Here is a 24,923-nt window from a genome sequence, read left to right on the forward strand (position 1 = left end):
AAAAAAACAACAGAGTGGAATGGACGTTATAACAGAAGAAGGATTAGAAGAATCACAGTGTTCAAACCCCTATGACTTGACAAAATTTTTTAGCTACAATTGAAGGTCAGAAGATTTCACTTATAAAGAACACTGCAGATTGTGACAGGTTCTTTAAAAGAGGCAAGTGAAGTTTCTGTGAAATGTTGCAAATAATTGATCCTAAAAATCATTGTGTTAATTAGTTCCCTAAAAACAGTTTCTCTACTACTAACCTTTGACCCTTTGGGGCCTCTAGATCCAGGTTCACCTGTTTTCCCCTGTTTGAAGCAAGATGGGAGAAAAATGGTAGAGAAATGGGAGTGCAGAGAAAAAGAAATTAGTAATGGCTAACTACAGTTTGGAACAGCAGAAATACTTTATTTGATACTACCAAGATAATCTTTAAAGGCATTTAATTTAACAGCACCCAGATTAATACATTCTTTAACTCCAGAGTGCAATGGTCATAGATTCCACCCTTCCAAAGGAAAAGTAGTATCGGCATTAGTAAAGAGTAGGCATCATTATCACTGGTTTTCAGGAATGAATGATGTCATTCCATTGCTCCTGAGAAATGATAGCCAAGAGATAGAGAAGATAGTTAAATATTCTAACATAAGGAGATTAAAATAAAATATGAACACAACTTCTTTTCCCAACAGGCCAGGTGAATACAAACTCACTGGCCAAGGAGCACAAAATTAACCTTACTGTTTTCAAAATGCAACAGGAAAGAAAAACTTGACAGGATCAACACCAGGGGAAATATTGAGACAATGCTAAAATGTAGTTAGACAGATCTCTTTCTTAAAGAGTTAGAAAACAGCATGCAAAATGGATTTTCTCTGCATTCAATAGCTACACTGGTCAAAGAGTTCAAACTTCGATGCTGAAAGTTAGGGACCCGGAGGTCAGTACTTCAGCTGGAATGAATTAGGCCAATTCCATGACAGTGTATGTAGGTAGTGTCTTTACTTTGTAGACCAAATAAGAGTCCATTCAGACTGCAGTTTCACAGCTGTGAATACAAAACTGCCATTGTCTTCTGGACTGAAGTAGAGTATTAGACAGAATTTTCATTTAAAACCTCACTCACCAAGTTTTGTTCTATCTTTCAGCAGGCAGAGATGTGTTCATAGGTGTAAAACTAAGAAAACATTTCCAATGTAAAATCAGACTGACCTTTGGTCCAGGGATTCCAGGTTCACCTCGCTCACCCTTCCCAACAGGGCCTGCCTCTCCTCTGTCACCCTATTGCAACAGATACACATATATCACAAAATACTGGGCAGCCTTTAGCATATCACCAACTGAGCAGGATCAAAGAAACCAAGACAACAGAAGAATCAGAGGTTTAGTCTATCTGTATTTTCAGAATCTGGTGTGTAGTATCAAAGTTCTATTCCCTGCACACACTTTTAAGCCATTTTCCTAAAACCCCTCACATTTATGAAATTATACTTTCTTCAGTCATGCCTATTCTGCCTCTTGAACAAGTAAATTTGGGGATTCTAACATGAAAAAAGATGCTTTATTAATTAAAGTTATGATGGAACATCTGTCTTCACATTTTTTGAGGGCACCAATATGAATATCTATATATCTATCTCATAGCACTGGTCCATGACTTTTCACATTTTCTCCAACAGTGGCCTCAGTATCTGTTACTTGCCGAGGGAAGTTGAATTTGACATCAGCTCTAGGGGCTTCACAGCAGCGCAATGGCCCATTACCCTTACCTTTGTTCCTGGTAGCCCTGGCAACCCAGGTTCTCCTTGTGGACCAATAAAACCTGGTTCACCCTTTAAAAACACAATATGAGAGGAATGCTGGATTACTTATTAAGCAGTATGCAACTATAATAACACAAGTTTACTTTGGGTAGTATTTTTCCCTGTATTGCTTGCAGCTCTCTGGCTGTGATGCAGCATAGTTATATAGAAGTACTTTTCATCATGGGTAACTTTCATCACCATAAATTCCTGTAGCAAGACGCCACGCAGCACATGAGATGCAAATGAAGCAGAAGGTGTCAAACGTGGGGTTTATGAGGTTAAGGACTGTTAATATGCAACCTGGTCTGTAATATAACACACCAAACTAATATCCAAGCAAGACTGAAGGCAGGAGGAGAGATCTGAGTTTTCCTAAATTTAAAAAGGGACAGTCCATTTCAGTCATGTGTTATGAGGTAGTTTCCGGTTGCAGCATGTGAATGGATGGGCAGGAATGGTGTGTGACACAGCAATGACAAATGGAGATGGTACTGTTGGGATGTGCTGAATCTCCTTTCAAGTCAGAGACTTGCAGTACCATGGTACTTTCCCTCCTCATTCTGACAGTAAAATACTTCAGTTCTTTGCAGCCAGACAACTTCTCTGGCTGTGAACAGCTGGGAATAAGGCACAGCTCTCCTCATCCCCTCTCTGTTCTGCCTCCTTCCTTCCCATTCATTTGTACAAACAGGACAGACATATAGCAAGAACAGAGTAGACTTGCAGCAGAAGCAGCACTGAGCAGAAGAGTAAGGCTATATTTTATTACCTATCTCCATGCCTAAAGGGAGATAATGCAAGATTAATAAGCCATATGCTTTCTTTCACAAATTCTCCTGAAGAAGGCTTCCTACTATTTAACCTTGCATTTTTTCAGATATATTTGAATCACTAAGATATATCCACAAGCTACTGTATATTTTAAAATCAGTTATGTAACCCATTTAATATTTATTTATTAGCTTTTTAGCAATATCCCTGAACTTAATGACTAAAAATTACCCATCAAATAGCTAGAAGACAGACAGATCATAATCCTGTAGTGATATCATTATTGACAATATACAGAGACAGTGCATATGAGCAGTTAATTACTATTTCTCTTCATCTCTTCCCCTCAGAAATACAGGTATGCTGCACATGGTGAGCAAATTAGGAAGTATTCTTGCACATTCATCTGTGCTCTCATCAGCAATCCATCATTAACAGTTAAAGAAATCTTTCCTGTGGTTATATCAAGGACCACAGCAAGCTCCCACAGACCTCCACTTAAGATTATAAAAAAATACAAGTAAATAATGAGCTTTCTCACATGACGTTCCAGCTGGCCATGGTTCAAAATATGGTAAAGAAATAAACTGAGACAAACATGTCACAGCAAAGCACGTGGGGTTTTTTTTGCTCTCACAAGACAAAAACTTAGAGTTAATATGAGTCTTCATATTAGTACACACCAGCAAGAGTAACGTAAGGTTGTCATGCAGATGGAAGCACTTTAATGTCAGTAAATGAAGAACAATGCAGCTTCAATCATTTGTTTTAGAATGAGAGGGTACTCAATAGCCCCATACTGTTTTAATACTGAATTTGCCTGGGCTAATTTTTTGGCTGGCTTCTTATGACTTCAGGCAGAAAAAATATGCAGTGACTACGTGATTCTTTCCAGTGGTAAGGCTTAGAAGTCACTCAAAGGTTAATGCAGTTTTTTGAGTCAAATTCTTCTCTCTGCTCTGGACTATACCAGTTGTATACCACAAGAAAACTTCTGGCCAAAGTCCAAGAAGAAGCCCCTCCTTCCCCCAAAATCTCTAAAAAGAGAAGAAAAAGATGCTTTGCAAAAGCTAGAGGAATTAATAATGGAATAAGCTTGTGGCTCAATTAGCATAAGTAGAATACAGGTCTCATATGACACAGAGCTTTAAAATGTTTTGAAATGTGGAGTGGAAGAAGTGGTGTGTCAGCAGAGACCAGGAATTGACTGGGTGAGCAGCAGCTCCGCTGGGAAAGACGCAGCAGCTACAGTGGATGCCAAGCTGAACATGATCCAACAGTGCATTCTTATCCCACATGAAACAAACTGCAGTCATTAAAACATGGCTACATTAAGAAAAACATGCATTTCTCCCTCTATCCAGTGCTAGAGAGGATAAGTAGATTTAAAGACAGATTTGATTTGCCATCTGAACTAAGCTTCTAAGTAGAAAGACATGTTTGAATGATTTGAAACTAAGCTATGTCTTCTCTAATATTTCAAATCTCTTGAGTGTAACCACAGCACAAGGCATTAAGTAAAATGCTCATTGGATATACTTCTGCATCCTGCCATAATACTGCTGACTTCATGCTTTATGGTATCTTTTATGCCATTCAGATAGTAAAGAAAAAAAAAGGAATCTATCAAAATTGGCACTGCCAATGTTGGGGCAAATGTAAAGAGAACAGTTTCCTCTCTGTAAGGCATGCTGGTGTCCCTGTTATGCAAAGTCAAGGAAAAGACCTTTATGATTAGTCCATGACACAAACAAGATTCCAGAGCAGTAGAGGAATGTGGTTAGAAAATCAAGAACTAAGGGCTTTAGTTTTTTGTTGTGAATGTATGACATGTATGATTTAGCTGGCATGTAGCTGCAGGAAAGCCAAGAGCAAAGGCTTGCTTGGGAGGGCACTGTGGTTTGACAACATTGCAGCTCTTGTGTTTGCTGAGGCACCTCCTGTTCTTAAGTCTCTAACTTAAATGAACTCAGAATTTGTTCTGCACTACCGTGAAATGCTGAGAGGAACGCAAGGAATCAGAGTAACTAAGACTTGTAATACTTTTCCAAACATCTCACTACAGCTTCTTACAATAAAATCAAAGTTTTATCTAGTTAGAATGTACAGCAATCTTCTTTGCCTGCTAAAGCTGGGGCAGGGAACACAAAATCTGGAAAGAGGAGTTAATCAGTTACATTTTGAAAGAAAAGTAAGGAACTCCTCCATGTGAAATACTGTTTGGCAGCTGTATAGAAAGCCATCTGCAAGTGATGACTCTATAATTCATTTTAGTTCAACTGTTTGGCATAGTTATGAAATCACTGCTTATGAAATTTTTGAAGATTATGAAATAATCGCATTGCACAAGATGCCAACAAGGCAAATTTCAACGTTCAAACTTCATCTACTGTTAGACTTGGAGCAATTTGTATTAATCACAACACAGGCAGCTTAGTTAAAAAAAAAAACAAAACTAAGCTTGTGAATTTCTACCAGTTTACAGAAGTGATGTATTATGATATTAAGAATAATTCTTAGTGCCTTTATGTGTTAATATTTTAAGAGACTACCTCCATGCACGCTCATTTTCATTCTCAAGTATTTGTTGACTGTGGAAATAGTAATGGGTCAGATAGCAAATTATATACTACCACTCACAAACATTGTTAATGTTCATGTTCACATCTTACAACAGTCTGAAACAGAAAAGGGCCCTAAAATGCTGTAAACCTAGTGTAATGTGAGCTCGATCAGAATTTAGTATTAAAAAGTCACCTTGTAATTTACTTCAGACGACAGTCAGATTTTTTATGAGGATTATTATCTAGGTATAATTATAACTGGTTTTCATGATGATCAAAGCTTTTATGGGCTGAAGCAGAGGCTAGCTTTGATATTAGAGGTTAACCCTAAGAAGCGCTTTAGTTCACTCTCAGTGTCATCTTTTAAGTTTTACAGAACCCATAATTGCCTAAAACTTGGACTTTTGCTTAAAAAAGGTACAGCAGTTGAAATACCATTTTCACTGTTCATTTCTGTTTTAAACATCACTAATTTGGCAGATGTTTATTGACAATGTAGTTCTAATACCGTATTTGGTCAGAATTAGCCTTCATTGCACAGCTGGGACACACACCACCACCATTCTTTGAAACTTCGCTCTCACAGACACACCTAGTCCTCTCCCAGTGCCTGAAATACAAAGCTTTATGGTGATGCATGCACTCAGCAGAGAACAGCAGTTGTTGGGTACACTGTTATCCCACAGAAGGTTCTTCCTTCTTTAATCATTCTTGTAATGACTATACCACACGTTTTCACAACCAGATCAATGAATTCCTAAAAAAGAAACCTGTGCTGCAGAAAGGCATCCAAACCACAACTTTCCTATAACAATAAAATAAATTCACTTCCATTTCTGAAATTGCTATCCTACTTTTAAGCCTCATGGTTACCCTACTATATTACAGCTACATCAGATTATTACACTATTTCTTCTGTGCTACAGAAATGTGACTAAACCAACCTTTAGACCATGACTTTGAAAGGAGAATGTAATTTCAATCCTTATTCTCATCTAGTGCTACGCACTAGAACTAGCCAGGGAAATTTAAATGTCTAACTCTGACCTTTATTACATAGTTCCCTGGTCCTGAAATATTTTGTTCAGTGTTGGCCCCATTGCCAAGACCACGGAAGTTCTGTGCCTCCTGGCTGAGTTGCAGGTCTGCCACAAGGCAGGACACACACAAACACCCTTCCCCAGCATTCTCTTGAAAATCCAAATGTACCAAGGTCAAGACTCCTGTGTGCACACCTCTGTGTTGGCAAACCATGCCAAAGCATCCCGAATTTCTGTGGAGGATTCTGGAAAGGCTGATGCATCCCACCTTTTCCATAAACAGAGAACCTAGCTGTGTGGACTGGAGGAAAACCACAACCATGCTTCAACACACCGCTTTGGACAGGCTTGGAAATTACAAACACCTGCCTGCAGGTCTAGTGGTTCTCCAAAAATTCCTGTGTCTGGCATGGGCCAGCACACAAATTCTTCAAGAGTCACAGACTTTGGGAGATGCCAAAGCTCCTTTCTCACAAGCACTGATGTGGAAGGGTCCTCATTTTAATCACATCAAGAGACCAGTGCTTGTCTTCAGTGTTATGCTGGCTCACTTAGAGCATATTTAAAACAAAAACAGTATGATGCCCTTTCTAACCTAACTCTACTGAAAGAATCCTGCCAAGGCAGAGTTATATAGAAGAGCTATCAAAAAAGACCCCAAACCCAGATGCAAGACAATTTGGAGAACAGCTGTGAAGCTGTAATAAATTTGATTTGGTTCATGGGTACCTGTGCTGATTTTCTGGAAGTTGCCATCTGCTGTCCTAAAAAAACTTTGTTTTTGAGGTTGCTATCTAACCAAAATACTGCACTCCTCCACTCTGGAGATGAGTGAGGGCCAAATTCTCAGGATCTTGTAACAGAGCAATCCATGGTGGTCAATGAAGCTGTGCTTGCTCATGTCCTCCCTCTGCCTGCAGCACTTAGTTCCAGTGAAGCAATTTCTCAGAAACTCAGCTGGCCTTAGACTATACAATTCAGAGTACTTTGTCACTGTGAAGGGCATTAGAGGGACTTTATATATAGCCTGATGTCCATGGGAATTTTAATCTCAGGAGGACTACAATATTCAGCTCCTAAGAAGGAAATGAACAAGGTACAAGGAAATCTGATTAAAAAAAAACAACCCTAACCCCATTTCGTAAGGTCTTTCTTAAGGCTTTTCATATCACTTTAGAATTGGCTCCAGAAACTGCCAGTTAAAACAGGTTGTCTGGCTCACTCATCGCATTTGAAACAATATCTTTACTCCCTAATCAGGCTCTAAACTTAGAAAAACAATTGTGGTTTAGAATTTCCAAATGCGTATTTAGACTTTATGATTCATTTGGAGTTAGAGAAGTAAAACCTGGCTAAACAACCTGGCTAAAACCCTGAGGTCTCACAACAAGCCTCACTTTGTACGACATACATTGCTTTTTAGTGAGCCTCATTTTCTTCTTGCTTTTAAGTTCTGTCTGCTTAGAAAGTATGTTGCTTTGGGAGAGTGCTATCAGGACTAGTAATGATTTTGATTAATTCTGCATCCATTAATTCTGCATCATATAAGGGACTTCTTATAGGCTAATTATAATTCAAGTCAGCATGGTAACTATTTCTGAGGATAGAATAACAACACTTGTTTTAAGGAGCACCTAATTTTTAATTATTTTCAATGACTGAACTGCGAAGAAGTGTTTGGCCCCGAATTGTTTCTGTTAGAAAAGAGTTAGATGACAAATCTAAGGAATTTTTGTTGCTCTTCTGAAAGGTAAGGAGCTTTATTGCATACCCTCATTTCTGGCCTTATAAAAATGTGTATTTGAGGTACAGAAATAATTTCAGAATACTGGTATCAAATTTTCTTTGTGGATGACAAAGTACTTGATTTCTGAATACAGTTGGACTTTGATTATTCAACTATTTTCAAGAATTTTGATTTGGGGTTTTTTTTGTACAAAGAAAAATTAAACTATGGTATAAAACATTTGCTGTGAAGTAGTTCTTATAAGCTCAGTCTTCCAACTAGTAATAGCTTTAGAGCAAGCAACATTCTGTGCTTTGGTTCCTCATGTTTTAGCATTTTCCAGGACAGAAAATAAGAGATTTGGAGGATATAGTTTCTGAGAGATTAACAAGAACTGGAAGCATGTATCTTGAAGGACACCCAAACAAGCACTCCTGACACACACATACTATCCAATGTTAATGATGATTTCATTTTCTGGCTTTGATTCTCAAAATCAGCTCCGGGAAATTACATGTGTACACTATGAAACTGATTTGTGCCATAATATATGGAAAGCGGACAGCTAGGAATCAGTGAACAAAACTAGATATGTAACTATGTACATACAGATATATACTTCCACTATGGAAAGCAAATAGTCAAAACACATTGCACAGGTGCGCAATGTATTTTAGCTACCCACACAAAGAGATACTTCTGAAACCTAGCCCACCAAAGGCGGGTACTAAGTCCTATTTTTTTAGATCAGTTCTCATTTTCACCCAGAACACACATCCTTATCACCTACTCTCCAGTACTTAACCTGTACTACAGTATGCATTTTCAGCAGCTCAGGCAGAGGAGCCACTTTCAAGAACACTGTATGTGAGTGATGAAAGCCTGGAAATTTGATTACACTCGCATATTTTTACATATATATGTATCAGCTACAGCAAGTGTATATCAGAGAAAAATAAATTCCCTCAAATTTCAATTGACGCAATTAGCATGTTCAGCCCATCTCTGTATCCAGGATTTGGACAGGCCTGTTACAAAATCAGATGGTTCCTTCCAGCTCCTGGGTTCAGGCTAGAAAGAGTTCTGAATATGGTGACCTATCAGATAAAGATGAACTGAAGCCTGGGCAAGAATATCTGAGTACTGGAGGAAATGGTGAGAGAGACAGACCCTGCAGGTTTCCTGTTAACACTATCAAGGAATAAAAACAGGAAGAAAAATGGAAATACCAAAAATGAAAAATGCATTAGGAAAATGTGAACAGCCTTCCTAAGAACTCCTGTGAGAAAAGGGGAATTTACCAAACTTTCCTATAGGCGGTAAATGGCATTGACTCGAAACCAAAATGCTTAGAACTACCATTCGCTTCAGATTTCCTTTCATTTTGCTGCCAGATGGTAAGAACAGCACTTAAACACATAAGCTTCAACAACAGTTGCTCTCTTTTCTACAGGAGTTTAAACAGGAGACTAACTTCTATGCATTCAGCTTGAAAATTCTCTCTCATTTTCTCTGTAATTTCTCTTTTGTAACAGAACTAACTAGCGGAAAGTAGTGTCAAGTCTTCTAGACCTTAAAAAAGTACGTTCTGTGGAGCAGAGTGTCTTTCGGTCTTCAGAGGGTAAGATGTCTGAGTAGGTATAGAACAAAGGAAAGAAATTTAAGTACAGAAGAAAATTAGAGATGCTTTTGCTTTCATAAAAAGAAAAATAAAAGGATATAAAATCGATTCAAATTCCCATGTTCTTATCCAGGTTTTTCTGAAACCTTGCTCAGGCATAGTCCCAGGGAAGTCAATCCCAAGTAATTGTATAGAAAGATACAAGGCATTGCATACTGGTAAGTCTATTGAATCAGCCACTTCCACTGGATTTTAAAACACAGAAAGCTTTCCATACTTCCCAAAAGCAGCCTTTCTCTTCTCATGTCAAACCATTCAACAGTTCAGTTTTCTTGAACACAATAAAATAAAAATTTATATGCGCTCGTAAGCCTCGGTTCAGTATTTGTTTTAAAAACTGAGGGACAAATGCCAGAAACACCACAGAAAATCTAGATCCTGCAAAAAGTGCTGTTACTGAGAAGAGGCTTGTCTTTTGTGATGGCTTCTCGCTGCAGTGAAGAAAGTGAGAACTGTACAGGCCAAATTCCAGAAAATGCAATGCAATGGATTTGAGAGATGTCTGACATTACAATGAATGAGGGCATGCATGATTTCCATTACAGTAAGCAAGTGCTGCTTTGTAGGTATCTTCCTACAAAAGCTATGAGATAAAACAGACACACGAAGTTTGTGTTTCACAGACAGACTTCTGTGTCTGCTTGGCATCAGTCGGGGGATAGTAGAGCGATGAGTTAATATTCTGAGTTTAGGTGGAACACATTCAGGGCTCATTAGGTTTCCAGCCATTCCTAAACAGCAACAGGTGCTTGAGAAATGCTTCTCCAGTATGTCACAGACAGCTTCTTCACTGTCTTGGAAATAACTGACTGCGCTTGTGTTTCCTCCATGGCACCAACTGACAATGAGGAGAGAACGAAAAGGAACAGGAAGAACTCCCAAAACATCCGCATGTGCATAGTGAATGGCTCTAGAAAAGTAAGAAATAAAAGGCCCTGCTGCATACCCTGAATTCAGATATGATACTCGCCTGTCTGTCCAATGTTGCTGCTCATTCAGACTCCGTATCACATTCAGCCAAGCCCTAACAGGTTCCCAGGAACATTGATTAATTAATTGAAATGGCATTGTAAGAAGCTGGAAGTTTCTCAGTGATTAGTATTCATTAATCCTTTATGTACTTGAAGCACACAGGACTAAATGTCTTGGGAAGCTTGTTTAGACATGGGAAGAAAGATGAGATGTAGCTGGACAGTATGGTCCACTGCCTGGCACAGCATTTGTGTTTGCACAGGTTGGTTTAGCTTTTGCAAAGAGTGCTGTGCATGTGCACAGTTACCTAAAACATTTCATAATACAGCCTGCCACTGCAGAGAAACATTCACAAGGAAGCAATTTTAAGTTCAACTAACAGATTTAAAGAAAAGGGGACTTAATATTTAACATTTAAGAACTGTATCCAGGAATTTTCAATGTGTAGAATAAACCTGTACCTTGTAACCTTTTCCTTACCTCTCAAAAAGTTTGGAAAAGGCCTGAAAAATCTCTGCCAACAGCTACTGGGCTGGCATGCAAATGCACAAGAATGCTGTAATCTGTTTGTTAGGAAAAATTTCCCTTATGGAAACTTACATTTTGTAACAAGTTCTTAGATGTTGCAATGACATTGTGAGAGGTTTCTGCTATGTCTTTGATGTTATACCACTACTGCAAATCACTATTAAGATAGCATAGCAAAGACAGATCTTTGAGAGGTTTATAAAGTCCGTATGGGAACAGATCTCAAAATCCCTGAAAAAATTGTAACAAACAACAAGGATCACTCAGGGGAAAAAAAAAAAAAAGGATAAAAAATCACTGCTTCAAGTAAGTTTTGTACAAGATGACAGCACCATTCCAAGTCCAGACAGTTGGGTTTCCTCCACGCTCAAGTCTCTCATCTGGGCACTGCTATGTCAAAGCAGCTTTCAATCAATCTCCAGATCACTGGAAATTTGTTTCTCTGTAAGATAACACTGATGCTGTTTTTGTAAATCAACACAATGATCCTACCATGGTGGTACATATATCATTGCTAAAAGGGAGGGTGAGAAAAGGGGATGAACTACTACTTTTCCTTTGCTGATGAGTGCCCATATTCCTAATTCCAGCCATTCTCTGATTTCTGCAACCACTTCTCACAAACATAGTCTCAGTGACTCAGAAAAAATGAGGGTTTTTTACTACAGACAGCTTAATAAAACAGAGTTTACAAATGCCTTGAAATGAACAGCACCCATCCTGCACTTCTGATGTGACCAGATATGCTTCGCTCTGTCCTGTGCACATTCTGCTTGCTTGTCACCATCCAGGTCACACACAGGTAGCCACCTCAATGCAGAATTGCACTAGATGAAATTTCTTCACTGAAACATCACCAGCCTCCCTCTGGACTAGACTTAAACAGAAAGTATTTTCCTAAATGATTAATATTTGACCAAATTATTCCATTTTATTCTGCACTGTTTTTCCACTGTATCCACTGAATTTGGAAACAAATTTTCACTGGGCAAAACTCCCACACTTTATCCATTTTTCACTTCACATTTTGTCTTTCAGGTGATTCTGGAAGCTCCCCTTCTGAGCCATTCTTATTGCCAACAAGTAATTTTCCCAGAGCAGCCACTCAGATGTAGACTTTTTTACTTAGTGGTTATATGCATGGACATGTGGCCTGCATGAACATGGAAACCCCAAAGACCAGCCACAACTCCAGTTGCTTTTGGCAAGTGTCCCCAGGACGAGTGCCTCAGGCAAGTGCCCCACTGACCTCCAACTGAGCTACCTCTTTGCTCACTGTTAAAGTAAACAGAATAGGGATTGCTGCCAAAGGCCCTTATAAAAATAGTTTATTCACACAAGACTCTTCTTCTGCATGATCTTCACTACTCAATATGGCGTTCATCCTTGCAGAAAATGAACAACCTCCATGGGAAATATATTTTCAGCTGTTACAACACACAAAATTTAATATGCACATTCAATTCTTCCCATAATTCACTAGTAACACAGAAGGGACATTATGCCTCAATGGTGTGGCAATTCACAGGTCCCTGGAGAAAATCAGTGCAAGTGTTACATTCCATGAGATAAATCCTGAATCCTACCACAGTGGACATGAGTTTGGTCTTTGAATAATCCTCCTTGTTATGGGGGAAATTCTATAAACTGTCTCCTTGAGACATATGCAGGCTCATGCTGGAAGGCAAAGAAAAAGTTTCAAAGCGATTTTGTTTTCTGAAAGGATGATCTTTGTCACAAAGGAAAAGTGGCCATTCTGATCTGTGCTCACTCAGGATATGTGAATCTGCTCACTCTGTGCAGAATCACACAGTTACAGCTCAAACTGTGCAAATGTCTGCAGCTCCCAATGCAATCACTTATGCCAGAACTAAACCAACTATGTGTCTTTTGTATCAGCTTACCTAAAGATTCCAGACAAACTGGAAGCCAGGGACTAAACCAGGTATTGTGTCAGGGACTGCAGCTAATACTGAACAGAATATTATTAAAACATTTTGACTTGTCAGTGGAAATCACTGCTGTGTAACGGAGCACAGAGTATTTTTGTCAACAGAGCCAGGTCTCCACAGCCTGTGTATAATTAATGCAGTTCTCTGGCTGGAGGCTTGGCTAATTCAGTAGATTATTGCTACTGGAAAGCACACATCGAAGTGGAAACCAAGTAAAACTTTTGATGACAAGACTTTTCCATTGAATAAAAAAAAAATTTAAAACCTCTACTATTTTATATTAAAAAAAAAATAACTAGAATGTTCTGCCTCACATTTTAACGTAAGATATACTGTTTGCCTACCCATACACACTTAACCAATTTTCCATGTGAGAACTTTCTGTAATAAACCCCAGTTTAATACCAGAGACACAGAAAAAGATGTAAGACAAATACATTAAGTCAATTTGAGCCACATTCTTGCATTTCCCCCTCTTTGTGGTGTTCCCCCCCAACACAACAGGTACTACAGTTTATTTACCTTTATTCCAGGGAGTCCAGGAAGCCCAGGAAGGCCTGGTTCACCCTATACAGGAAAATTACATAATATTACAGACATTATCCAGTTATGGTCACTATCCAGTGAACAGCCCTGTAAATTCTGCAGCAAGATAAAAGAGCATGAATGATTGCTAGTCAGCTCCAGCAGGACTGGTTTTTTCAAAATGAGTGACTTAAATGTACAATTAGTAAGAGTCATGTTAAGAACTTAGGTATCTTCTGGGAACCTTCAATGTGAAGATGACACCCAAGTTGAAAATCCATGTCAGGAAAGCCAAATAAGAATTCACATTAGCCTTCAGCAATAGAGAAGAAAACAAGCAGCACTGGTTCATTTTACACACTGCCATTGAAGTTCTGTACTTAGGACAGATGTTTAATTCTGTTCCATTTTCAACTCTGAGCTAGATATTGTGCTGTGTAACTGTCTGATTTAGCTACAAAGCAATTCAGAAGAGCTTGGTTTAAATTGCACAATTCAAGCAGGACTGCCTAATTATAATCGGGCCATCAGTTTTATAGAGCTATCCATAGCATCATTTCAGAGCTTGTTCTTTATCTGTGAATATACACAGTGTCATGAAGGATAGTGGGAATATAACCTTTTACTGCTTTACCCAGAAAAGCCTTGATTATTTAAAATTGCAATGAAAGGACCTATAGAACTCTATTTGCAAGGTAATTTTGTAACAAGTATTGAAAACTGAATGCATTAATTTTGAAATTAGTCTAAGACAAGAATGACAACATTCTCACAAATGGTCATTTTGAGATATCAGCTAAATGGAAAGATGTTGTCTAGGGAAAAAAGATGATGAACAGAAAAAAAAAAAAAAGAGCAATAACACATGAAGAAAACATTATTTTAAAGGCTGGGGATTTTACTTTAATATAGAGATGGATTCTAACCAGCACCTTGGATCTGAATATTCCCTGAACTTTCTGGAAGCTCAGGTTTGAACTCTGAAGCCAAATTCTACCTTTATAACAAGTTGAACTATATTCCAGATTTTTTACACTCATGAGCTTTACAGAAATCCAGACTTCAGCTCTGTGGTTTGGGCTGATACCTACAGGCTGTGCTATTAAAATATTTTATGTGTCCATGTACACACATGCTTATATACACTCATACACTCACGTACACAGTGTATACACACACAAACAAACACATGCACACGTAATATAGGTGCTCATCAAACTGCACCACCCAGAGACACTTCTTTGAGGCAGAGATATTAAATAGACTTGAAATGCTCATGGCAAAGTTACATTCTGCCACAAACTGAAAAACACAATAGAGGGGCTGCAAATCTCTTTACCAAATGGAATAATTTTTAAGTGGTATAGAAGGATCTGATAACATCTTCTTTGTCTGTTTTAGTTTCTCCGAAGTTCTAACTGTTCAAATTGCCTACAGGCACAGGAAAGATTCCAGCCTCAAAATATTAACTATAAAGTCAGATGAAAGAATAGAGGCTAGGATGCCATTTTCAACAGACACTTACTTTTTGGTATGTTGACTACCACTTTCTAAAGCAGAAAATGGGTTATTACTCTTGCAAAAGAATAATGCTCCATTGCACTAACTCCAAATCCCTACTCTGTCTTTCCACTTTTTGCATGAGTAGCCTATTACCATCAACTTTTCTCACCTAATTGTGGAAGCACTAAATTTCACTTGTAAGCACAGAATTTGAAAATTTATAATTTGTAATATATTGCTGCAATAGGTCACTATTTAGTCTTGGGACAGAGCTAACCCCCATACACTCACATATAATAAGCAGAAAAGATTCACCAAAGCCAGTTCAGAGTCACAGTAATCTAAAACAATTAAAATGCCCCTAAAAGATACATCAATATGAAACACAATGAAATCAATCATTATTTCTTAGTTACAACTAGCACTGCAGATGAATGCATAGTATTTGCTTTTTTTTGGACCTTTCCTAATATAAAAGTTCTGAGTGTGATTTATGAGAAGAATGACTTTTAAAGAAACCAAGGCTGTATACTAACTCTATTACATAACAGCAGCACGGGTCATTCTGTCACCTCTGAGCACAATATGGCCCACAACAGCCTTGTCAGACTGCTGTAACATTGTCACATTTCATTTCATGCAAATGGTATTCAGCTGGGCAGCTCAACAAATATTTGTCCTTAGAAGATGGATAAGGGACAACTAGAAGAAGAGGAAAAAAGGAAAATATAAGAAAGAAAAGAAGACACAGGAAGGAAATACAAATAGGACATAGAGAAGGGGAAAAGCATCAAGATGAGGTAGGTGGCAGAGGTGTGCCTCCAGTTGGAAAAAGAGCCTCCCACAACCTCTGGTGGTGTGAACAAGTCCCTGCTAAGCAGGGGTGCAGAGCAGCAGACATGGGGCACCTGTCTGGAGGAGGCACACTGAACAGGCATATTATGGGGGCTGATGGTCGGGGCTGGGGCACCAGTGTGGCATACTGGGAACTCATGAGGTGAATGGAAAGAAGACACTAAGCCCTCCTTTGGTGTGAAAAAGAAGGTGAGAAAGTCTGAACTGCATACCTCTCACTTATCCATGGTGCCTGAATCAGAGCAAATCTGAGCGCCTGGGACTGAGAACCAGCAGCCTGCTGATAAATCACTGCTAGTTCTGCCTCCATGGCAGCCACTTAATGAGAGTATGAATCTCCACAGGCGCTTAAGTGCATTTTCTAGTTTATTGCCCAAGTAAAGCATATGCTTCAGAATGCACACACTGAATGATTCTGTGGATTAGGTAGCTTTAAACTACTTTGATTACCTTTCCTAATTAAAACTGCACTTTACTAAGGAACTGCATTTGCAACCATAATAGTCTTTGTTTAGTCTCCGATGAGAATTATAATTTCTTAAATAAAAAGACTTAATTTCTTATTTATATGAGGCTTGGGGTTTTTCTTAGTCACCAAAAGACCTTGAGTATTAGAAAACGGTTGTTCTGCCATCCACTACATAGAATTTTAGCTCTTGACTGTCTGTCTGGAATATCTCAGCTGGCAGAAGGACTCTGCTCCACTCTGGCAGCAGTGTGCAGGAGATCATTTTCAATGTTGTAAGAGGTAAGAACAGTGCCAATGGCTCCAGAGGGAAACCAAGTATTGCAATGCACAAATCCAGTTCTCTCACTGTCTCTTTGTTCTCCCTGCAGGACCTGCCCCCTACTCTTATGAAAGGGAGCTGAAGGCACAGCAATCACTGTGTTTGATGTACTGTAGATTCAAAGAGCAAATTCCCCAGCTTCAGAGGGCCTCATGCAGCACAGTCATTGTAACTCCTGCAGGACCTTTCCTTGCAGAAGCAGCCTCAGCCACCCAGCATTCAGGGGAATTTCTTACACTGGAAGGAAGAACAGAGTGGCATTACCTGGTCTGTGTCCTTCCAAACACACTGCGTACCTCTTATGGTTTGATTCCCCTCACAGGTGTATGTGAAAGAGATTCTGACCAATATTTATTTTCTTCCTAATGAGATCTAACAATGTACCAGAGTTTGAAGATTAGTAGTCAAACATGCAGGGTTAGCTTGTGATCACTCAAGGAGCAGAGCCATTCTTTGTTAGTCTCACCAGCTGCAACTGGGCAAGCTTTTAATGCAAGAAGTGTGCTGTGGCTAGAAGGGAAGGTGGGTTAGTCAAAATTGCTTTTCACGTTCATTAGTATCATCATTGCTCTGCCTTTTTAAAATACTAAATTATCATAGACCAAATGTGTACATCATTGGGCTGCTAAATTGTACTGCCTCTGACTCATCCCAGTACAGGTAAGTGCCACTGGTAACACAGATGTAACATAAATTATCACAAATCCAGCAGAAAAGGGAAACAGAACATTTCCAAGTAGTACCTTTTGTCCAGGCCGTCCAGATTCACCAGGTTCACCCTAAAAGAAAACCGATGAAAGACATGAGATCTGGGAAAATGAATTAAAGGTCGAGCTGTGGAAAACCATAACATTAATGATACCCCAAATATCTGTGACACTGTAAAGTAACATGCACCCCTCTTCTCCCTGTTCAACTTCTTTAGAACTACATTACCTTAATTCCAGCCGCAGAAGAGCCAGGGTCACCCTGATACAAAATCCACAAGAAATAATCATTCTTACTACATATACAGTTTCCCAGGAAACACATAAAACAAATCATATAATAGTATAGCAACATCACATAGCAAAATAACTGCATAGCAAGGTTGCATGGTTTTTGTGCTGCTACATAGGAGTTTAACTAATTAATTACATCAGTGTGATTCAGAAAAGGAACAGTATTGTTTTCAAGAACATGCAGAGAGATCCAGCTTCACTCACCCAAACATCTATTATAGTTAACCTCAAACTTCACAACTAATAACGTAGATGTAATAATTGCAGACGTTGTATAAATGTACTTCACAAAGCCAGAAGATGGGACATCCTTTGACATCTCTAAATTGCTGATCTACATTAAAAATAATTTACTGCTGTTTACAAAGAATATGAGTGTCCATTTTGATCTAATTTTATAGATGGCAAGTGTCAGGTCTCAACTGACAAAATTTTTTGTGCTAATGAAGATTTACCTTGAAAAAAAACTCCAGTGACCTATGAGTTTATCTCCATCAGGAGCTAGGTCATAGCTCTATTTCCTCAACACTCCAGCATATTTAAACTGATAGATTAAAGCATGCAATGTTATACTTTACAGGATGAGACAGCTACGGTAATTTACGTATTCAGGAAAGGTCTCTGTTCTGAGAAGGCATCTAGCATTCAAAAAGATTTGCCTACATTTTGCTGGGTTGACTGAATTTCATAGGCAGTAATATGCACAGGACACTTTTTTTCTTAAACAACATGCCAAAGAAAAAAGAAAAAAAAACCTACTGAAAAGTTTGCTAGTCAGACTATATACTATTGAAGATGACTAGTGTGCTTCTATTTGAAAAATTGTTTAACTGTTCATTATTTAAAATAATTGTACATGGTTCACTGAAAGTAGCAAGCTGCTACATGGCAGCAACTTCAAGCTCCTGAGAAGCCTGCCTGTGATTTACATAGGCAAAATAGAAGCCAGTACTGAAATACACTTTGAAGATATATATGCAGGGTATAAATGCTTAATATTCTTTGTACAAAATACAGATAGAGGACACCCATTCCTGATGTCTCTGTGAATGCCACAGAAAGATGTTTGGCTATGGCATCTTTTTGGTATTATCTTATAAAATTAAATTCTACCAGTTAACACGCTCACTGGCCTCTGAAGAACAGGAATACACAGTTAGTGCAGCTTGCTCTTGAGTGAAGAAAACACAAAAATCAGAATATTGAGGTTGATACATGCATGGAAACCTGAGCTGCCTCATTTTGATAGACATGCATGAGTGACACTGCTAATATCCCTTACAAGCATGTACAACTGAAAGCCTCAAGAACCTTTTATAGCTACAAAGGGTCAAAGCAACTAGTGAGACACATTAACCAGTTAAACATTTCGAAGGGCAACGATAGATATGGAGAAGATAAGACACAAAATATTTATAATCCACCTTCGTGCAAGTATAAAAAAGAGCATCAAAGAAAAAATTACAGTACAGTACGTTCTCAATTCACTGATGAGTCAAGACAGTTTGCAAATGAAGCAACTTTAGCAGGGAAACGTACAAAGAAGGAAGATACTTGGTAGTTTCTAGGGACCAAGGCTACAGAGGAAGAACAGAAGCAAGAACTCAAGTTTGGCATTTACACTGTCTTCAAAGTAGGAGAATTCAACAAAGACATTTTCATTCTAAAGTCTCAGGTCAAGAATCAAGGACTCAAGTCCCTATTTTTGAGTGTCACTAGGTACAGCAGTTCAGAAAACAAAGCTACATTTTTTGCACAAACAGGAACCTGCTCCTATACCAAATCTGAATCTGCTGCATCGTGGTATCTCACTCTCTCACCATATGAACAAAAAATTATTATTTATCTCAAAACACTATTTAAGCTTTTAAAGAAATGTTTTTAAGTTTTATGAATGATGGATTAAATCCTCTAAGCCTATGTATAGCATTATGCTCTAGTGCAATGTTCTCTGCTTATTTACACAGAATTAATGGCTTGTTTACTGAGCAGGAGGGGTCTGTACATGTATGTGGCTGAACACCCAGAACTGAGTGGATACTGGGCTTATCTCTGAACACATTCAGCAGCTCTTTTAGAAAGAGTCGTTAGAAAGAGCCTTATAAGTCTTACAATACAGATAGAAATACAAATAAATATAGAAAAATAGTCAAGTCTGCTTTATGAACAAATTAATTAAACGTGTCCAAAACAGTCATTCTTATTTCCTCTGCCACTTAGAAATTGCTGGGCATCTTCATGCCGGAATTATACAGAATGATCACAGAGCAAAAACTTCCCCCTATGCTGAAGAACAGGAAAGAACACAAACCCTGTTAAGCAGCTCAAGTGTAAAGTAATGACACCAAGTTTAATGCTTACTCCTAAATTATCTGCCAGAAACCACCCTTGTAAGCTCTCTAGAAAGTGCTGTTTGCAAAGCTACCTATCAGAAACGTTAAGCTGTAACTCTGCTCTAAGAATGGTATCTTTTTTCCTGGGTGGCAGATTGTCTTGTAGGCAGGGAAGAAGAAGAAAAATATTGAAAGTCAACCAAGTCACAGCTCTGGAAAATCTGGCAAAAATTAATGCAGAGGATTCTAACCTGTTATGGTTAAAGCAGCGCACTCCAAACAAACAGAATATATTCCCACGTCACCACCCCACCTCTGAAACTCATATGAAGCCTAGAAGAGATGGGAGACTTCTGCATTATGAAGTTCAGCAGGTGTCTTGAAATTTCTTCAGATACAGCAATATATATATGAAGTCTCCTAACAAACTATACTTCCAAGTTGATTCCAACTTGACTGCCTAACTGTTGGAAGTTCACACAGCAGTATTTAAAACTTTATATTTGGCCAGAAAGGATCTCCCACTGAAAGAAGGAGAGAACTTTTTTCTTTCCTTAAAAAAGATCCCAAACAGGGGGATGTGCACACTGATATGGGCAATATTGGCATTCTAGTGGATGCAAGCTCAGCATTCACAGCTAATGAAGTAGAAAAGCAACAGGTGAAGTTGCACTAGGCCACCAGAGAAATTAAAAACTTACCATTTACTTGTTGTAGAACTATCTGAACAAAAATCTCATACTTGTAGCAGATTATATTCTTAAATCACATAAGAGGTGGTCAAGATTATGTTACCAGCATACATTGTGTAAGTAAGTAAATAAGGTTCTGAAGATTTTCATCTGGGTTAATAAGCATGACTGCAGATAAAGTATTATTTAAATTAACTCCAAGAATCAAGTAACTTGACTATTCTTAAAACTAATGTCTATTTTTAATTGCTGATTTTAGAATATGCCTTAAAATATTTGTGCTCTTCAAAGTACAGATTAAATGCACCCAAATGACAGATCCTGAGGGATTTGCATGCATTCCTTACCAGCTTGATAAATCCATCATAAATTTCTCCTTGCACGGAAATGATGTAAGTTGGTTAAGCATTACACATGCAGGGGTACAAGAAAAAATGCTTATGCTTCTGCCCAAGTGTAATCACTAAAATAAATGTTTTTTAGAAATATATGAGTTCAAAAGTGATGGCAGAAGAGATCAGTATGTCTGACCCTTTCTCATGTGCAACACAGCCTTTACCCTGATTGCTAAAGACTGACTTGTGTAAGGAAACCACATTGAAAACTCCAGTTCAATTTTCTGAGCGTGAGTCTCACATAAAAGAAAACTCAAGAAAATAAAAATTTTGACAGAAGCTATTTTTTGGTGATTTCTGCAATATCTTGGTACCTTGCAACAATGAACTAAGAAGGTATAAAGTGAGGTTATTGTTGATGTCATGTAGAATGAAGATTTGAAGTGTGGTTATCGTCAACTCTTGATTTTCCAGCTGCCAATTTTGGAGGGAAATTGCCTATCATGATACCATAATTTTTGTCCCATATTGGTTTGGTCCCTCTCTTTGATGGAAACACAGAAGGGGAAAAGTTAAAGGGTGTATCAGAAAACGTGGCTAAAATTCAACAGAGCAGTTCCAGCTGGTGGGTTGTGGCCAAAGCTTTGTATGATGAAAATTTCAGCAAAGAGGAGTGCTAGCTAGAAACACGATGATGTATTCTGTACTAGAGTTTCTGCTGTATGAAGTCAGAAATCTTATGCTTAGTTGCACAGAATAGTGAAAATTTTTCTGCTGCTCATAAAAATGAACTCAACTAAATCACGCACCTTTAAAAAACCCCCAGCTCAAAATGCATTTTTCTTTTGAACAAATTCTTATTTTCATTAGTTGGTTATACTATAAACACACCTAAGGCACACATTTTCTTCTCAACTAAGAAGCAGTGTACCTTTTCTCCTGTGTCACCCTTCAGTCCATTCTCGCCAGCATCCCCCTATAATTAAAATACATGTTATATTTTAATGATTTTATGTAAGCACACAGTATGCAGAGAAGAGTCAGCATTCCAACATGATTAGCTAGTTGATTTTGTTATTCAGATAGTCAATCTCTCTGTGACATGGCCAGGAAGCGGCGATGTCTTATACAGACTTCACTATAACTGCGACCCCTTTCACAGATCTGAAAAAAAGCCCCACCACAAAGTATCAAAATACCTGTTGGTATAATCTACCAACTTTCCCAGTTCACTGCAGCTCAGCAAGGAAGGAACGATTTAATGATTTCATGATGATTCAACACTTTAAATTACCACTACATTTTTCTTCCCAATGCAGAAACATTCACCTAGATGCATCTAATAAAACTCAGATGACAGTTACACAATTCCAGTACTTTTTATTAGGATTCTCAAGTCATTTATAGCATCTACTCTCTGAGTCTGAAGTCCTCCATGAATGATTCACAAACTAAAAAAAATTCACTAAATGTCACTCCTCCAAGGAGCTACCAAATGACTTTCTCTCTACACAAATTCTATGCACTCTTTATTGTTTAAAAAGTGATGTTTGGATAACACCTTTTCATGGCTGAGTAGGTATTTTCTACTCAAAAAGTGTCCAAAATTTTTAAATAAAAATTTCACAATATTTATCTATAAAAAGACCTAATTTCCACCCATAGTCATGTAACTACATAAGAAGTCCAGACTACACCAAATAGTCTTTGTTATATGTTAAGAATATAGGCTAAAAATTTCTGTGGGACTTCAGGTTCACATAAAGTGCAAGAAGTATTTAAAATGCCAAAAATATTGATAAAAATAGAGCCTAAGTAGACTAAAAAAATAGTCCTGGTCTTGGTCAGATAACCAGTAGTACTATTCAAATAACATTATTCAGTATCTGTCATATTGTTCTGAAAACTTTAATGTGAAATTCCATTCAGAGAGGACTTAGAGAGCAATTTATACATCACAGTCACTGATACAATGGGAACTAGCTAACAATCTAGCACCACTTCAATTAAGGAAACATAGATGAAACACAGAAGAGTAACAGGAATGTCATGCCAAGTTCATTTGACATGATAAAGCATATTGAGGGGATTTGTAACTACACTTTTCAGAAAAAGACAAAGGATAATTATGGAAAAATAGAATGGTTTTAAGTAACAAAAGTTCAGTACATGTTAAAATTCACTGTTATTCCTTTCATGTATGAAAACAAACAAAGTACTGAAGCCCTTTAAAAATATTATTTTAACAGAAGAAATTATTTCACGATGCATATTTCATGATTACATACTTCTACATGTGGGGTACAGACTTCCAAGATTTCCCTGGAATATTTTTATGGTGTGCTTTTGAAAATGTGAAATGAATTGCCTTGGCAAAGCATACTTCCAGCTGCTATTACACAGATTTACATGGATCTGGAAGTGAAATTCAGTTGTAGCTGCAAAGACACAGCTAAACACTTCTCAAGAGCAAATGGCACCTCAGTACAAGCAACTTGCTTTTTACAAGTAAGCTCAGCATACTTGCAGAAGATGAGGCTGTGCACAGATTCCTACTCAGAATAAGGCTTATGTAATTTCTCAAACTGCCCCTGTGTGCAGGCGCAGAAGCTTGACTCTAAACTCATTGTGCTCCTACCAGCCACTATGCCTGGAAGAGCAGAATTATACTCTCCTGCAGCATAGAGTTTTATCCCACCACCTTGACTTGTCTTGGTGTGACTGGACATCAGAGAAGCAATTTCTTGCTAACTCACTGCAAGTAAGAGCACCATCAGCATGCCACTTGTGCTGCTGGTGCCTCTCCAGACAGCATTGCTTGAGGGCATCGGGGCAGACTCCCTTGCTCTTACTTAAACTGACCCAAACACAAATGGAGCATTCCACTTTTAGTATGTTGAGAACTGGTTATCCAGGTATCACTTAGAGTGTAGTTATCATTTGTTACCTAATTGTTTTATTCCACACAAGTGCCAGAGCATCAAAACAAAGTTATGAGAAATGTGTGGATCTCTAATTTATTCAGACAGGCTCATCACTTCCTGAGACTCGCCACAGTTAGGATTAGTTGCCTGATTGCTCAGCTGTGCAGCCTTTAACACACGATCACTGCACTCTGTGACTAATCCCACTGCAGTAATCACAGATCAGTAACTTCCATTAGTATTATCTGACTCTCAGAAAGGCTGCACAATGCTGCTCAAGTTCTAGGGAGTAGCTGTGGTTTTTTATTTTTAAACTTGGAATCAGTGCACTGGCGACTTTCCAAGCAAGTTATCCAAAACAGAACCACAACAAAGGAAGTGAAATGTCTCACCTTTTCTCCTCTTTCTCCAGGGTCACCCTGAGGAAAATGATTGGAGCAAAGAAGTCATAAGTTACTAACTCAGGCAAAAATCAAAGTGTTAGTATTACTACCATTACTAATAATTATGTCACTACTGACGACAATGTCTCAGATGATACAATCCAACAAGAAAATCCCCAATGAACAAAAAAATATTTAAATGTAATAGATTTCAATGGATAATACAACTGCAACATATACTTTTTTAAAGCTTCAGTAGTTTGCATGCGAAGACCTCTCTCCCTATTTTGTCATAGACACTGACAAACAGGCGTATGTCTTTGAGAAATAGCCTGCAGGGACCTAGGTGAATCCTACATGTGGTTCTCCTTGTTTTGGGAACAAACAAAGGAAAAACACAAAGTCTGAATGTGAAGGGAAAGTCTCATGATTCTGTCAATGGCTCAGAAGGTTCCTCAAGAGAGAGAAAATGCCTGAAGTGTCCTGAACTAATTCATAACTGTTTCAGAGCAAAGAGCCTTCAGTGCTCCTTACATTCTCTGTAACAATCTCTG

General features: G+C 38.2%; 1 protein-coding gene across 20 annotated transcripts in view; it reads right to left on the reverse strand.

The window, feature by feature from the left end:
- Nucleotides 1-24,923, reverse strand: part of COL25A1 (collagen type XXV alpha 1 chain) — a 304,844-nt gene that overhangs the window by 38,004 nt on the left and 241,917 nt on the right. For 17 of the 20 annotated variants that reach the window (XM_042050069.1, XM_042050066.1, XM_042050067.1 and 14 more), the window contains 8 exons: nt 24,379-24,405; nt 21,994-22,038; nt 17,638-17,670; nt 17,445-17,480; nt 13,553-13,597; nt 1,761-1,823; nt 1,204-1,272; nt 255-299 (listed from right to left, as the gene is read on the reverse strand). In XM_042050069.1, the coding sequence (XP_041906003.1) occupies nt 255-299; nt 1,204-1,272; nt 1,761-1,823; nt 13,553-13,597; nt 17,445-17,480; nt 17,638-17,670; nt 21,994-22,038; nt 24,379-24,405 (363 nt within the window). The remainder of the gene's footprint in view (nt 1-254; nt 300-1,203; nt 1,273-1,760; nt 1,824-13,552; nt 13,598-17,444; nt 17,481-17,637; nt 17,671-21,993; nt 22,039-24,378; nt 24,406-24,923) is intronic. The other 3 variants (XM_042050063.1, XM_042050076.1, XM_042050064.1) reach the window with 2 other exon arrangements.

This window comes from Corvus kubaryi, unplaced genomic scaffold, assembly GCF_017639235.1.
Source record: "Corvus kubaryi isolate FWS band 111438036 unplaced genomic scaffold, C.kubaryi_AGA036_p1.0 71, whole genome shotgun sequence".
Taxonomy (NCBI): domain Eukaryota; kingdom Metazoa; phylum Chordata; class Aves; order Passeriformes; family Corvidae; genus Corvus; species Corvus kubaryi.